Source organism: Canis lupus, chromosome 23 (genome assembly GCF_048164855.1).
Source record: "Canis lupus baileyi chromosome 23, mCanLup2.hap1, whole genome shotgun sequence".
Taxonomy (NCBI): domain Eukaryota; kingdom Metazoa; phylum Chordata; class Mammalia; order Carnivora; family Canidae; genus Canis; species Canis lupus.
In genome coordinates, this window is record NC_132860.1 from 25,675,399 (window position 1) to 25,688,497 (window position 13,099).

The window sequence follows — 13,099 nt, forward strand, 5'->3', positions numbered from 1 at the left end:
AAGACTTAAAGAAAAAAAGGGGGGGGGGGGTCCCTGGATGGTGCAGCAGTTTAGCGCCTGCCTTTGGCCCAGGGTGTGATCCTGGAGACCAGGGATCGAATCCCACGTCGGGCTCCCGGTGCATGGAGCCTGCTTCTCCCTCTGCCTATGTCTCTGCCTCTCTCTCTCTCTCTGTGTGTGTGTGTGTGTGTGACTATCATAAATAAATAAAATTTTTTTTAAAAAAAGAGGGAGGAAAAGAGCTGGGAGCCCCAAGGAAAAACTTGTCCATTCCAATTCAATCGCCTGCTTCTCTTCTCTGCCTTCGGGCTGGCACCCCTCTAACTCAGTCTCTACACCTAGGAAATTCACCAACAGTCACCTGCAAATGAGTCGGGTACACAGGTTATTCAATAAGCATATATGGTCAACTTCTACAGAAAAACCTCATGAATTCCAAAGCTACCGAGTTTAGAAAAAGCCTGGGCTGAACTTCACCTTTGTTAAAAAGGGTTTGCTAGGTCAATCAATCCCATGTGCAAGACTGAGGAAGGAGGGAAGAACTCAGGCTGCCTGACAAGGTATCTGTGAGAACTTCAGCACAGTGGACATGTACAATGAGGAGATTCTACTGTTTATAAATGTGCTCTTTAACAGGTACTAGGCTACAGGACACCTGGCTGGTTCAGGCGGAAGCACATGCTATTCTTGATCTCAGGGTCACGAGTTAGAGCCCCATGCTGGGTGTAGAGATTACAAAAAAGAAATAAATAAACTGGGCTGGAAGTTCCCAGATGAAGATTTTGTCTCCAGCTCCTCCACTAACTAGCCAGGAACCTTTGTTATCAACATATTTCTCTCTGTGCCTACTTTCTCACTTGCCAAATGGACGGAATCCCCACATTGTTCACTTGAGAGGACCAGCATGGGTTCAAACAGGATTATGGATGCAAGAACACACTACAAAATACAAGCGCTAACTGCAAAAGCACTATTATGATTAATAAAATAATGAAGTACATGCAGCAAAACCTCTACTTCTCAGTAAAGCAGCCAACTGCACTAGGGAATCAAGAGTATTTTTTTAAAGATTTTATTTATTTATTTGAGAGAGAGCGCGAGCAGAGCAAGTGAAAGCATAAGCAGGAGGGAGGGGCAGAGGGAGAGGGAGAAGCAGGCTCCCCGCTGAGCAGGAAGCCAGACCCAGATTTGATCCTAGGACCCTGGGATCATGACCTGAGCCTAAGTCAGATGTTTAACTGACTGAGTCACCCAGATGCTCCTAAATACGTTTAAGTTAAAAACAACTTCCAGATGGATCTAAATGAAAATAGGTTAAAAGTTAAAAAAAGGGATCCCTGGGTGGCGCAGCGGTTTGGTGCCTGCCTTTGGCCCAGGGCGCGATCCTGGAGACCCGGGATCGAATCCCACGTCGGGCTCCTGGTGCATGGAGCCTGCTTCTCCCTCTGCCTATGTCTCTGCCTCTCTCTCTCTCTCTCTGTGTGTGTGTGTGACTATCATAAATAAATAAATAATTTTTAAAAAATAAATAAAAGTTAAAAAAAAATAGAGCATAAAATGTGATCAATCATTGCAGCCCTAAATACATATTTATGCCATCTTTTAGGGATAAAAGCCTAAACTAATTCATCAGGAGAGGCCAGTGTAAATTTTCAAGGAAGATTCTGAATATTCCGGGCCAAGATTCTTTTCCACCAGCTGAAAATGAGGAGAGTGCCAAGACTGAAGCATCCAAAACCACCTCCTCTTAATACCTGTTATTGAAGGAAAACATTCAAGGACTACAAATGCTTGTTCACTAACAAGACTGAGAAATCACACCAGTTAGCTAATTTAAAGTCACTTAAGGAATCTAGATTCATCTTATATCAATTAAGTAATAATCTAGCAATAGTTTCTTTCATGGATTCAAACATGTATTTTCGGGCAGCCAGGGTGGCTCAGCAGTTTAGCGCCGCCTTTAAGCCCAGGGCCTGATCCTGGAGACCTGGGATCGAGTCCCACATCAGGATCCCTGCATGGAGCCTGCTTCTCCCTCTGCCTTGTCTCTGCCTCTCTGTGTGTGTGTGTGTGTGTGTCTCTCTCTCATGAATAGAGAAATAAAATCTTTAAAAAAAATAAAAATAAAAATAAACATGTATTTTCTTCCTGTTCATCATTTTGCTCTCAAATGACAAATCATTGGAAAGCTGAGGAAGTACAGAAACTGTCTCATCTTTAGTCAGGATTTAAAACATGAGAATGAGGGCAGCCCTGGTAGCTCAGTGGTTTAGCGCTGCCTTCAGCCCGGGGCGTGATCCTGAGGACCCGGGATCGGTCTCGCATAGGGCTCCCTGCACAGAGCCTGCTTCTCCCTCTGCTTGTGTCTCTGTCTCTCTCTCGGTCTCTCATGAATAAATAAAAATAATCTTTAAAAAACAAAAACATGAGAATGAAAAAAATAAAATAAAAATAAAACATGAGAATGAGGGCCAAGCTCAATGCAGAACCCAAGAGCTGCCTGTAAGGTTTTCAGGGTTCCTTAAGGCTGTCAAATCTTAAAAAGTCCCCTATTCCCTGTAACAATACATTCACCTTAACTGCTGGGTACAGAACAATTTCAAGCTACATTTCAAGTAAAACATAAATTTGTTTTTACACTGTTATATAAAAAAAATTACTGATGGGATGTCTGGGTGGCTCAGCATCTGCCTTCGGCTCAGGGCTCAGGCCGTGTTCCCAGATCCGAGCATCAGAGTCCGCACTAGGCTCCCTGTGGGAAGCCTGCTTCTCCCTCTGCCCATGTCTCTGTTTCTCTCTGTCTCTCACAAATAAGTAAATAAAATCTTTTAAAAAATTACTGAAGATTTTTGGGGGAAAAAAACACTCAATTCTAGTATTTTAATACATGCACCTTTAGCATTTTGATGTATTTCTTTCTAGTCCTTTTTTTCCTACATTTTTTTTCCTAAACCTCAACTATAATTGTCACATGTGTTTATTCTACTCACACTCTTCCCACTAACACAGCAAGCATTACTGGACATTGCTACAGTATTAGGAAATCCACCTTAGCTGCCTAACTTTTTAAATTGAAAAATCTCTAAAAGAAAAATTCTATTTAACTATATACTAATATTTTAATGTATGTTCATTCTGACTTTCAGAAAAAGTATACAAATATCTGTTGTTAACTAAAACTAGACCTGTATCTGTTCTCTGTAACAGTAGTACTCACCATCAACACAAGTGTAGGACCTACATAAATAAATAAACTGATCAACTTAAAACAGTGCAGCTAAATGATCCCACAATATTCAGTTAATCCACTGAACTGGAGACAAAGCTCACAGTCCCCAAACTCAACCAGCCCCTTCTTAGGGGTGAATGGAGGAAAAGGAAGAGATGGTGTTTCTAACATAGATCTTATTTTTATTTATTTTATATTTTATTTTATTTTATTTTATTTTACTTTACTTTTTACTTTACTTTACTTTATTTTATTTTATTTATAATAGGCACACAGTGAGAGAGAGAGAGAGGCAGAGACACAGGCAGAGGGAGAAGCAGGCTCCATGCACCGGGAGCCCGACGTGGGATTCGATCCCGGGTCTCCAGGATCGCGCCCTGGGCCAAAGGCAGGCGCTAAACCGCTGCACCACCCAGGGATCCCTAACATAGATCTTAAACACTAAAATGTAATGTAAATATAAAATATGTAAAATAGAAATATAAAAATACCAATTTTAAACTGTACTAGAATTTACATTTCAGAAACTGAAGACAAAGAATGCACATTTTGTATATTTAAACATATTTCCTATCTAGAGATCTAACAGCAATTAAAGACAATGTCTTATTAAAGCCACCCTACAGGGGCACCTGGGTGGCTCAGTGGTTGCATCTGCCTTTGGCTCAGAGCGTGGTCCCAGAGTCCTGGTCCATGGCCCAAGCTTGTCATAACTACACTCTGTGTCCTCTTCTGCTTCCTTGCAGCTTTTTGTTCCCCAAGCTTGGTATTACTCTTTCATTTGCCGTTGTTCATCTTAGACAGAAGATATACGAAAAGATCTAGCATAAGGATTTAGGTAATCAAGAAGGCAACAAGAGGACAATGGAAGCAGAAAGAAACACAGTAAAGAAAGCAAGGGGAACCCTGCCCTACAATAAAATGCCTTTCAAGACCAAAGTCCCTGCATGTCACTGAAGTTCAGGATAAACTCTTCTAGTCAGGAAAATGCACAGGAAAACAAATGAAGATGGGTCTCTGTGCTGCCCTGCAGCCAACCTTCCCATGACCAAAAGGAAATACAAACCTCTCCTAAGAAGTATACAGAAGCTGGGGGTACCTGGGTGGCTCACTGGTTGAGCATCTGCCTTTGCCTCAGGTCATGATCCCAGGTTCCTGGGATGGAGTCCCACATTGGGCTCCCTGCAGGGAACCTGCTTCTCTCTCGGCTCTGCCTCTCTCTCTCTCTCTCTCTCTCTTTCTCTTCCTGTCTCTCATGAATAAATAAAATCTTAAAAAAAAAAAAAAGTATACAGAAGCTTTGAAGGGAGTCTCTTCTAAGCTCTACAAGTGGCATCATGGATCACTGTTAGGAACAATGCCACCAGAAATAATGAAAGTTAAAAACTAAGAGGCAGGGACATCTGGGTGACTCAGTGGTTGAGTGTCTGTCTTGGGCTCAGGGCATGATCCTGGACACCCCCAGCATCAGGCTCCCACTGGGAGCCTGTTTCTCCCTCTGCCTGTGTCTCTGCCTCTCTCATGAATAAATAAATAAAATCTTTAAAAGAATAAAAACAAAAAACTAAGGGGCAAGGCAAGGGAAAACTGTATTTCTTTCATCTGGAGATGAGAAGACTTTACATAACCCTGGCTCCTAATATACTCCTCTCCTACGCCTGCAAACTTCCTGGAGAACTTCACATAAAAGAGAGGAAGACTACTCACCCAAGAGAGGAGTGCAGCTGCCCGGGTGGCATGGAGCGTCATCTTGGTGACACCGAACAGACACCCCAATGCACCTGGAAACCAAGAAAAAAAGAGAGAGAAAGAGAGAGAGAGAGAGAAAAGAGCAGTTAATCATATCATATATCCATGATGAAGGACAAGGGGGGAAAGCGGTTCAATTACTGGCTTTGAACACTTAAAGAAATCTCTCTTCACTCAGCACTTAATCCACCAAGACACCATGAGAATTTTCAGAAAGCTCAAAGTACACATTAAAATTACTATAAAACTTATCATAACAGTAAAGAGTCCTGCATTTAATTCAATGTCCACAAGCTCTGCACACAATCATTCTGATCCACAGAAAAGGGTACATTCAAGGCTGTTTTCCAACCCTGCTCTTTGAGACAAAGTTGCCCTTAAAACATGGAACAAACATGCTTTCTCAGACAGCTGTGGGTCCAATGGTGATTCCATTTGACCTTGGAGAAGTAGTCTAACTTCTTTTAGTCTGTTTCCTCATCTGCTGGATTCAAAAACACCTCTCTGGGTTACTGTGAGGCTTCAAGACAAAGCAGGTAACGCAAATAGCACAGAGCCTGGCACATGGTAGGTATACAATTAAAAGACCACTGATCTTAAGCAGAAAAGGTTGACTTCAGGTTTTCTGCTGGTACTCAAATTCTACCTAACAATAACAAGCCCTTGAGGGAAACCTCTCCAAATTCTGGATTTTTGTATCTTCCACAGAAATGTCAAAGACATGGTTCAAATGAGGGACTGGATGACGCCACATCTAATTCTAGGAGAAATCTCACGGGACATGTAATGAAAGATTACATTTCCTGTCCTGGTATTCCTACTCCCAATTTCCCTTCCCACTGGGAATCAGCCACCTGCCTGCCAACCTGCCCAAGAGACTACAGACCTGGTGACTAAATATTCAACATCTCCTAGCAGCCCCCACAATTCCTACAGATCATGGGAACAATCAACGCCACCCTACCTTCTGTCACAGGTATTCAGTCTATCACTATTCCATGAAGAACACAAGTGGTTAAGAGTCACATCACCTATAACTTTTCTCATATATTAGCATCTCCAAGGTGCGGGTTCTATGGACCCAACATTTGCTAAAACACCTCTTTTTTTATTTTAAGATTCTGAGAGAGCGAGCAGCATGTGTGAGCTTGCATATATGAGCCAGGGGAAGGAGGAAGAGCAGGCGGAGAGGGAGCAGCAGACTCCTCCAACTTGGAGCTTGATCCCAGGACACCAAGATCACGACCTGAGCCAAAGTTAGATGCTTAACCGACTGAGCCACCCCAATGACCCACATTTGCCGATAAGCACCTTCTGTACACAATGTGTTGGGGATAAGAAAGATACCATTCTTGTCCATAACGTGCTCACTATCTACTAGGAGAAAGATATACATAAATCTGATGATAATCCACTCCCCATCATTTCTTAGTCCTTCCTATGTAAGTGTACTGTGTTTATCAACCAAGCAAAAAGGTTATTTTCTTAGTCCTTACATCTGTTCATCCTGTGCTGGAAGCTTCATGGGAAATGGGAGACAGCGACATGGTCCCTACCTGAGGAGCTTACAGCAGGGTAAGAAGTGAAATTAAACATACATGAAGCTTTAAATAATAGAAAATAATTAAATGCTAAATATAACTAAATGCTAATTATAATTAAATGCTTCCTGACCCCACAAACCCCAACAAGATTCCACCTGTCATACCAACGTCACAGTCTTGGAAATGAGCCAATTCACCTGGGCTTTGGCAAGAGCAAGGGAAGTGGTTAAGGGAGTTCTCAGGAGGGCAGAGAATCTAAAGGGCTTATGTGTTCCTCAGTCTTGGATGATTTTGATCCAGCATGGCCTATCCATCAGCACTGAATGCCCAGCTCCCTGGGCCAGGTAAGGGTGAAGACAGATGGTCTCAACTACTGCACAGCAGGGGCACCTGGGTGGCTCAGTGGTTGAGTGTCTGCCTTTGAGCTTGGGTCATAATCTCAGGGTCCTGGGATGGAGTCCCGCATCAGGCTTCCCACAGGGAGCCTGCTTCTTCCTCGGCCTCTCTCTGTGTCTCTCATGAATAAATAAATGAAATCTTCAATGGGGGGGGGGGGGGGTGGAGGGGGGGTGGCTTCTTAAAAAAAAAAAAAGTCTGGGGATCCCTGGGTGGCTCAGCGGTTTAGACCCTGCCTTCGGCCCAGGGCATGATCCTGGAGACCTGGGATCGAGTCCCATGTTGGGCTCCCTGCATGGGGCCTGCTTCTTTCTGCCTGTGTCTCTGCCTCTCTCTCTCTCTCTCTCTCTCTCTCTCTGTCTCTTGTGACTAAATAAATAAAATCTTAAAAAAAAAAAAAAAAAGTCTAAGCTATTCAGGAACAAGGGAAATGAGACCCAGATCACCTCTCCCTCATTCCCACTGTTGTCTCTAGACTTGCTATCCTTTTAAAGAGGTCCAAAATTTCAGTCAGAAATTTTATTTGCAACCGGAGGTAGATCTTGCCCCCTCTGAGAGATTCCACAGCTGTGCTGCTAAAAATGACCTGAGGTTTAACCAACCTCTTCCCTTCATCTCAGAGGCAAAACATACAACACTTATACCCTCCCTAGGGGAGCCTGTCTAAAACTAGTTCCATTGCTCAGGAAAACTGGTGTCAAGGCCAAATGCTTTCTTCCATGCTCCCCAGGCACAGAAACAGGAGGAATTCAATACTCAACATGAGGAACTCCAGAATGACCTTGTCAGATCAAAGCCCATAAAGAAGCATTTTCCCAGACACAGGACACTGGGGTGGGAGGTGTTAGGGCAGCCAGCCATTCACTTCTCTGGGTAATGAATGACTGAAGCCAGTGGCACAGCTAGTCCTCCAACTGGGACTATAGCTTTAAGCAGGCCTTGGCTTGGAACCCAAGGGCTCTCAGCCAAAGCACCATACTCCCCACCCTCCCCCTGAAATCTGAGGCAAGCCCCACCCAGAAGACTGGGTGATGGTCATGGTGATGGAAAAACAGATCCCCGCGATTGTAGCTCAGAACCATTTCGCAGAAGGATCTGCTAAGATCCACCCCAACTTGATCAGGTGCCACCCACCCACATCCTCCAATCAATAAGTCAATCAATCAGTCAACAAACTGAAGCCCAAGAATGCAAACCTGATTCTCAAGGCACCTTCAGAATTCCCACCTGCCCGTTTCTTTGAAAAGAAGTGCCCCCAGAATCCCAGAGGCTTCACAGAGCTGATAAGGTGTCCTCTCTTCCTCGAGCTCAAGAAGGAACCAAGACACAGATGCAGCTGCCTTATAAACTAAAGGCCCTGCATCCTTTATGTTTTCAAAACTGATATAATGTAAATTCCTATATCAAGATCAATTCCCACATTTACAGTAACCCCTCTATGTTTCTAGAGAAGATATATCAGGACAAGGAAGGTAACACTCAAAAGATGCACGGCCACCTGGCCCACACCCTCTCTGGGTCTTTAAGAGTTAAAACTTAGCCCTGGTTTCCTACCAGGGCTGAAGCTAATGCAAACCACCTGCTCCAATGCAAGGACCAGGACGTGAGGGTCGGGTTGCTAAGCTCTGGGGTCTGGTCTGTTCTAGAAGTTTCAGTTCTAAGGTTAACCAAGGGGCAGGCTAAGGGCCAGAGGGTCTGAGTTGTGGCAGCACAGCTCTCCTTACCCCACCACCCCAGCCTGGGTGCCAGCTCCCTGTGAGACCATCTCTTAGCCACTTACTGCCTGTATACCAGCCCTTCCTCAAGATAACACCAAAGTGACCTTTGGTCCCAGAAAGCTACAAAACTGTACTGATCACTCCACTCAGGAGCCCTTGCCTCCACTGAACTGCCATTCTCTTAAGTGACAGCTCTCACTCTCAGAACTTCTGGGCCCAAAGCCCACACAAACTCCCACCTCAAAGTGTCCTTCCCCAAGCCCCACCCCCTCTCAAGCCCACAGCTCCAAAGGCTCAGAGAGGAAATGTCTGTCCTATCTCTAAGACCACACTCAATGGCAAGATTTCCCACTACTTACCCTGACAGCCTGCCTGCCTGTAGCCCTAAGAATTCCATGCTCTTTACACCTTTCTAGAAGAGATATCCTACCATCTGAGCAAACCCCATATCCAAAGGGTAAATCTGATCTTGAGGGTGTTCCTGCTCTGACTCTGGGAGGGGGTAGGTCAGGAGGCACCGGCAAACAAACACCCAGACCTCATCTGGTAGATTACCCCAGAGGGGCCCAGCAAAAGCCAAGCTATGTCACCATAGGCTAATTCATCATAAAGAATGGTGCGCCTCTCTAGGCTTGGAGGAGGTAGAAGGCCCAAGGACCAGCAGCTCCAACAGAAGCTGAAGAGGGAAACATATAATCCTTTTCAACTACTGGAGAGTCCTGTATAGGCTATTTCATATAAGTCCAAAGGGTTTCTCTGCACTCCTGACGTCGGGGCAGAGCAGCTTTCTGGACGATGCGTTCCCTGGGCCCCCTGAAGGGGCTTAGTCTGGATTCAGGCCTCCCCCTCTTCACAAAGACCAACCTCTCTGTGTAGCCTAGAATGTGGCCCAGAGCATGGTGAGGAACAACAGAAGGACTGCAAAGGAAACCAAGATTTCCCTTGTTTCTTCAAAAGTGGCTTTACTAATATCTGCGTCTCCCCCTCCTCCCAATGCTCTGCAGGGTCCAGATCAGAAAAGTGTGGGCAGAAGGGTTGCCGTCACGAAACAGACCCGGGGCCTACAGCCATATACTGCACATACACACCCAAGCACACTCCAGCAGTTCATCAGCACCTGACCCCACGGCTATATTCACACATCCTGGTCGCTACCAGCTGACAAAATGAATCTTTCTCACTCGGCACCACTGCGTACACACCCAGGCCTCACTCAGGAATGGAGAAGCTCTCTTGAGCTGTCTCTACAGCTCAATGTGCAGCCGCACGCTTTCCCCCTTCTGAACAAAAACACGCTGACATCTACGCGAGGGGGAAAGAAAGCAACCCTTTGCTCTCAAAGGCGCCAACTCCCGGATGTTGGCAAGCTCTGCTCCCAGCGCCTGTTTCTGAGTGTTTACTTGCGCTCCCTCTCCTCTCCCTCCCCTTTAAGGATGGCGCAGGAAAAGGAGGTGGGGGGGGGGGGGACTGCACCGCACCCCCTCGTCCATGTTTGAACAAAAACCCAGAGAAAGAGGGAGGGAGAAAAAGTCTCAGTGCAGGGGGGGCCTTACCAGACTCCTAAAGCCAAACGTATCTACAGGTTTTAATCCGCCATTAGCATTTAAATCTTGAAAGGAGAGGAGAAAGGGGGGGCTAGTGGAAAGTAACCCCACACACAAAAGAAAAGTTGTTGGTTTTCTTCTCAGTCAGCCTGGCAGGAGCGATCTTCCTGGCTGACAGCCAGAAGTGCGTCACGGCCGGGAGTCTGCTTTCTTTAAAGGCACAGCGAGCTTCCGCGATCGGGAGCGCGGCGAAAGCAGGGAACGCTCGGCGAGGGGGGAGGGGCGGCGGCCGGGCCCGGGGCGAGCGCCGCAGAGGAGGGGCCGCGAGGGCTGAGCCCGAGAACAAGAGAACAGGACGCATGGAGCGGGGAGGAGGGGAGCCGGCAGACAAAAAAGATCCTGAGCCGCAACAGCGGCAAGAGCCAAGGCAAACTGTGGCATAAAAACACAAACGCATCTCACAGTGGCCTGCCTGACAAACCTGGTAGCACCCGGACACTCCCCCTCCGCTCTCCTAACACGGCGGTGACAGCCTGTCCTCTCGGGCCAGCAACCGACCGCCCTGACGACTCGGTCAGCCCCTGCCCGGCGGCGCGCGGGCCGCGGACGAGGCGCCGGCCGCAGAGGCTTTGGGGAGCGAGCAGGACGCGGGCCCCTCCGGGGGCAGCTTCCTGCCGGCCGCGGGGCGGGGCGGGGCGGCCGTGTCTCGAAGCACACACACGCCGCTCGCACAAAGCGCCGGCCTCCTTGCGCGGGCGCCGCCTGCCCTGGGACAAGGCCACCCCCCGAGCCCGGTCCCTGAGGGAATCTCTGCAGCCCGTACCTTCTGCGTGGCAAGGCCAGGAGCCGCTGGGCCCGCTCCTCCCCCTCGGCCACCCAAACAAGCAGCCCGGGCGGACTGCGGCCTTGGAGCGCAGGCCTGCGCTGTCCTGTCCGGGTGGCTGCGTGCTATTGTCGACTGTGGAATGGCCGCCAAAATCCCAGCTGTGCTGCCAGAACCTAATCCCCTGTTCCGCCGAGCATTTGTGGGGAGGGGCCGAGGGGCCAAGGCACGGGGACCGGTGCGGCAGGCACTGGCGGGAGCCGCTGCACAGGCACCGGCACTGGGCCCACAGGCAGCGGAGCCTACAGGCTCTGCCTCTCCTCCATGGCCGGAAAGTAAAGATGTCGGCCCCTCAGAAAACAAAACCGCAGCGTTTCCACCCACCGAAGAGTGACTCTCCCAAGGACTGGGAGAGAAACCCACCAGTCATCAGGAGCACCCCACCCCTCCTCTTTTACTTACACCACCGATATTTATTAAGCACCTACTATGTGCAAGGCACTAATACAGGGCATTGATGGCAGTATACAAAGACGGATTAAACCCAGCCTCTACACTGAGCCAGGTTATAATTACACAGGAGATAAGAAATGTGCCTTGAAAATTATATTTCAAGACGTTCAGTAGGTGCTAACTCCCACAAAAGGATATAAAAATTCCAACTAACTCAGAGTAGGTAAAAAGACTAAGAAAATAAAGTGATGTTTTAATATGGATCTTAAAACACGTAGGTAAAATCTACTCCAACAGAAATTGGAGTGGAGGGGCGCCTGGGTGGCTGAGTCCCTCAAACACCTGCCTTTGGCTAAGGTCATGATCTCAGGGCCTTGGAGTCAAACCCCCACATAGGTCTCCCGGTTCAGTGGGGAATTTGCTTCTCCCTCTTCCTCTCCCTCTGCCCCTAACTCCACGTTCTCTCTCTCAAATAAACAAATAAAATCTATTAAAAAAAAAAAAAGAAAAAAGAAAGCAAAGCAAAGAAATACAGTGGGGAAGAAGGGAAAGCAGAGAGGACTGTGGAAGTAGTCTGGAAACAGACTTTTAAGTTATAAGGGCGTCCGAGCTGGAGAATCTTGGACTTGAAACTAAGAAATCAAAGATTTGAATGCTTATTTTGTTTTTAACACAGAGATGTGGTACACTGAGAACCATACTTTCAGAAATTATTCTGGTATATAAAAGAATGAGACTAACAGCAGGGAGGCAGGTCAGAAGACTGCCACAACAGGGCACAGGTAATGAGGACAAGAAATAGGGAGAAATGAAAGGGAATGGGAAGATGAAGAACAAGACATGGTAGAAGCAGCCCCGGTGGCTCAGTGGTTTAGCACCGCCTTCAGCCCAGGCCATGATCCTGGGGACCCACGTCGGGCTCCTGGCATGGAGCCTGCTTCTCCTTCTGCCTGTGTCTCTGTGTCTCTCATGAATACATAAATAAAATCTTTAAAAAAAAAAAAAAAAGACATGGTAGAGACCGGATAAAGACAAGGGAATGGCTTGGGAATCCCTCTATCCAAGGGAAGAGGAAGAAACTGTAAAGGAGAGGAAAGAGTGGGGGATGGCTGGGTGGACAAAAAGGCCATATATAGAAGTGGGGAGATGATACAGATCATGTTAGAATAAGAGAAAAAACAAGGTAAAAGAAATAGCAGCTATTGCTTACCGAATGCATACTATGTGCCACTCATGCCTTGTTCTGCTGGCCTCATGTGTTTTAACTCACTAATCTGAAAAGCTCCCTTGGTGAATTAGGTACCATTACCACTCAACTTCACAGATGAGAAAACTGAGCCACAGAGATGAAATAATCTGCTCAAGATTACACAATTAGTGAATGGAAGAACTCTATACCACTTGCTGCTGTGTGACCCTGGCAGGTAACCTCTGAGCCTCAGTATCCCTATTTGTAAAACAAAAATAAAGGCATCTATTTTATAAGGTTATAATGAGGATTAATCCAATGATATCTATAAGGGGCCCAACACATTGGCTAGCATATAAGGCACAAAGTGGTGCTTAACAAAGGTTAATTCCATCTGAGCATTTTGGTGCCTAGTCACCAAGATATCCAAGCAGAAGCGGGCTGTCAGAGAAGC

General features: G+C 46.8%; 1 protein-coding gene across 7 annotated transcripts in view; it reads right to left on the bottom strand.

Annotated features, from left to right (window-relative positions):
* Nucleotides 1–13,099, bottom strand: part of NUMA1 (nuclear mitotic apparatus protein 1) — a 75,681-nt gene that overhangs the window by 28,091 nt on the left and 34,491 nt on the right. For 3 of the 7 annotated variants that reach the window (XM_072794389.1, XM_072794388.1, XM_072794391.1), the window contains exon 2: nucleotides 4,937–5,010. In XM_072794389.1, coding sequence (XP_072650490.1) covers nucleotides 4,937–4,978 — 42 coding nt within the window. In that variant the 5' untranslated portion in view covers nucleotides 4,979–5,010. Of the gene's footprint in view, nucleotides 1–4,936; nucleotides 5,011–10,189; nucleotides 10,390–10,661; nucleotides 10,858–11,003; nucleotides 11,358–13,099 lie in introns of those variants that run through there. The other 4 variants (XM_072794390.1, XM_072794393.1, XM_072794386.1 and 1 more) reach the window with 4 other exon arrangements.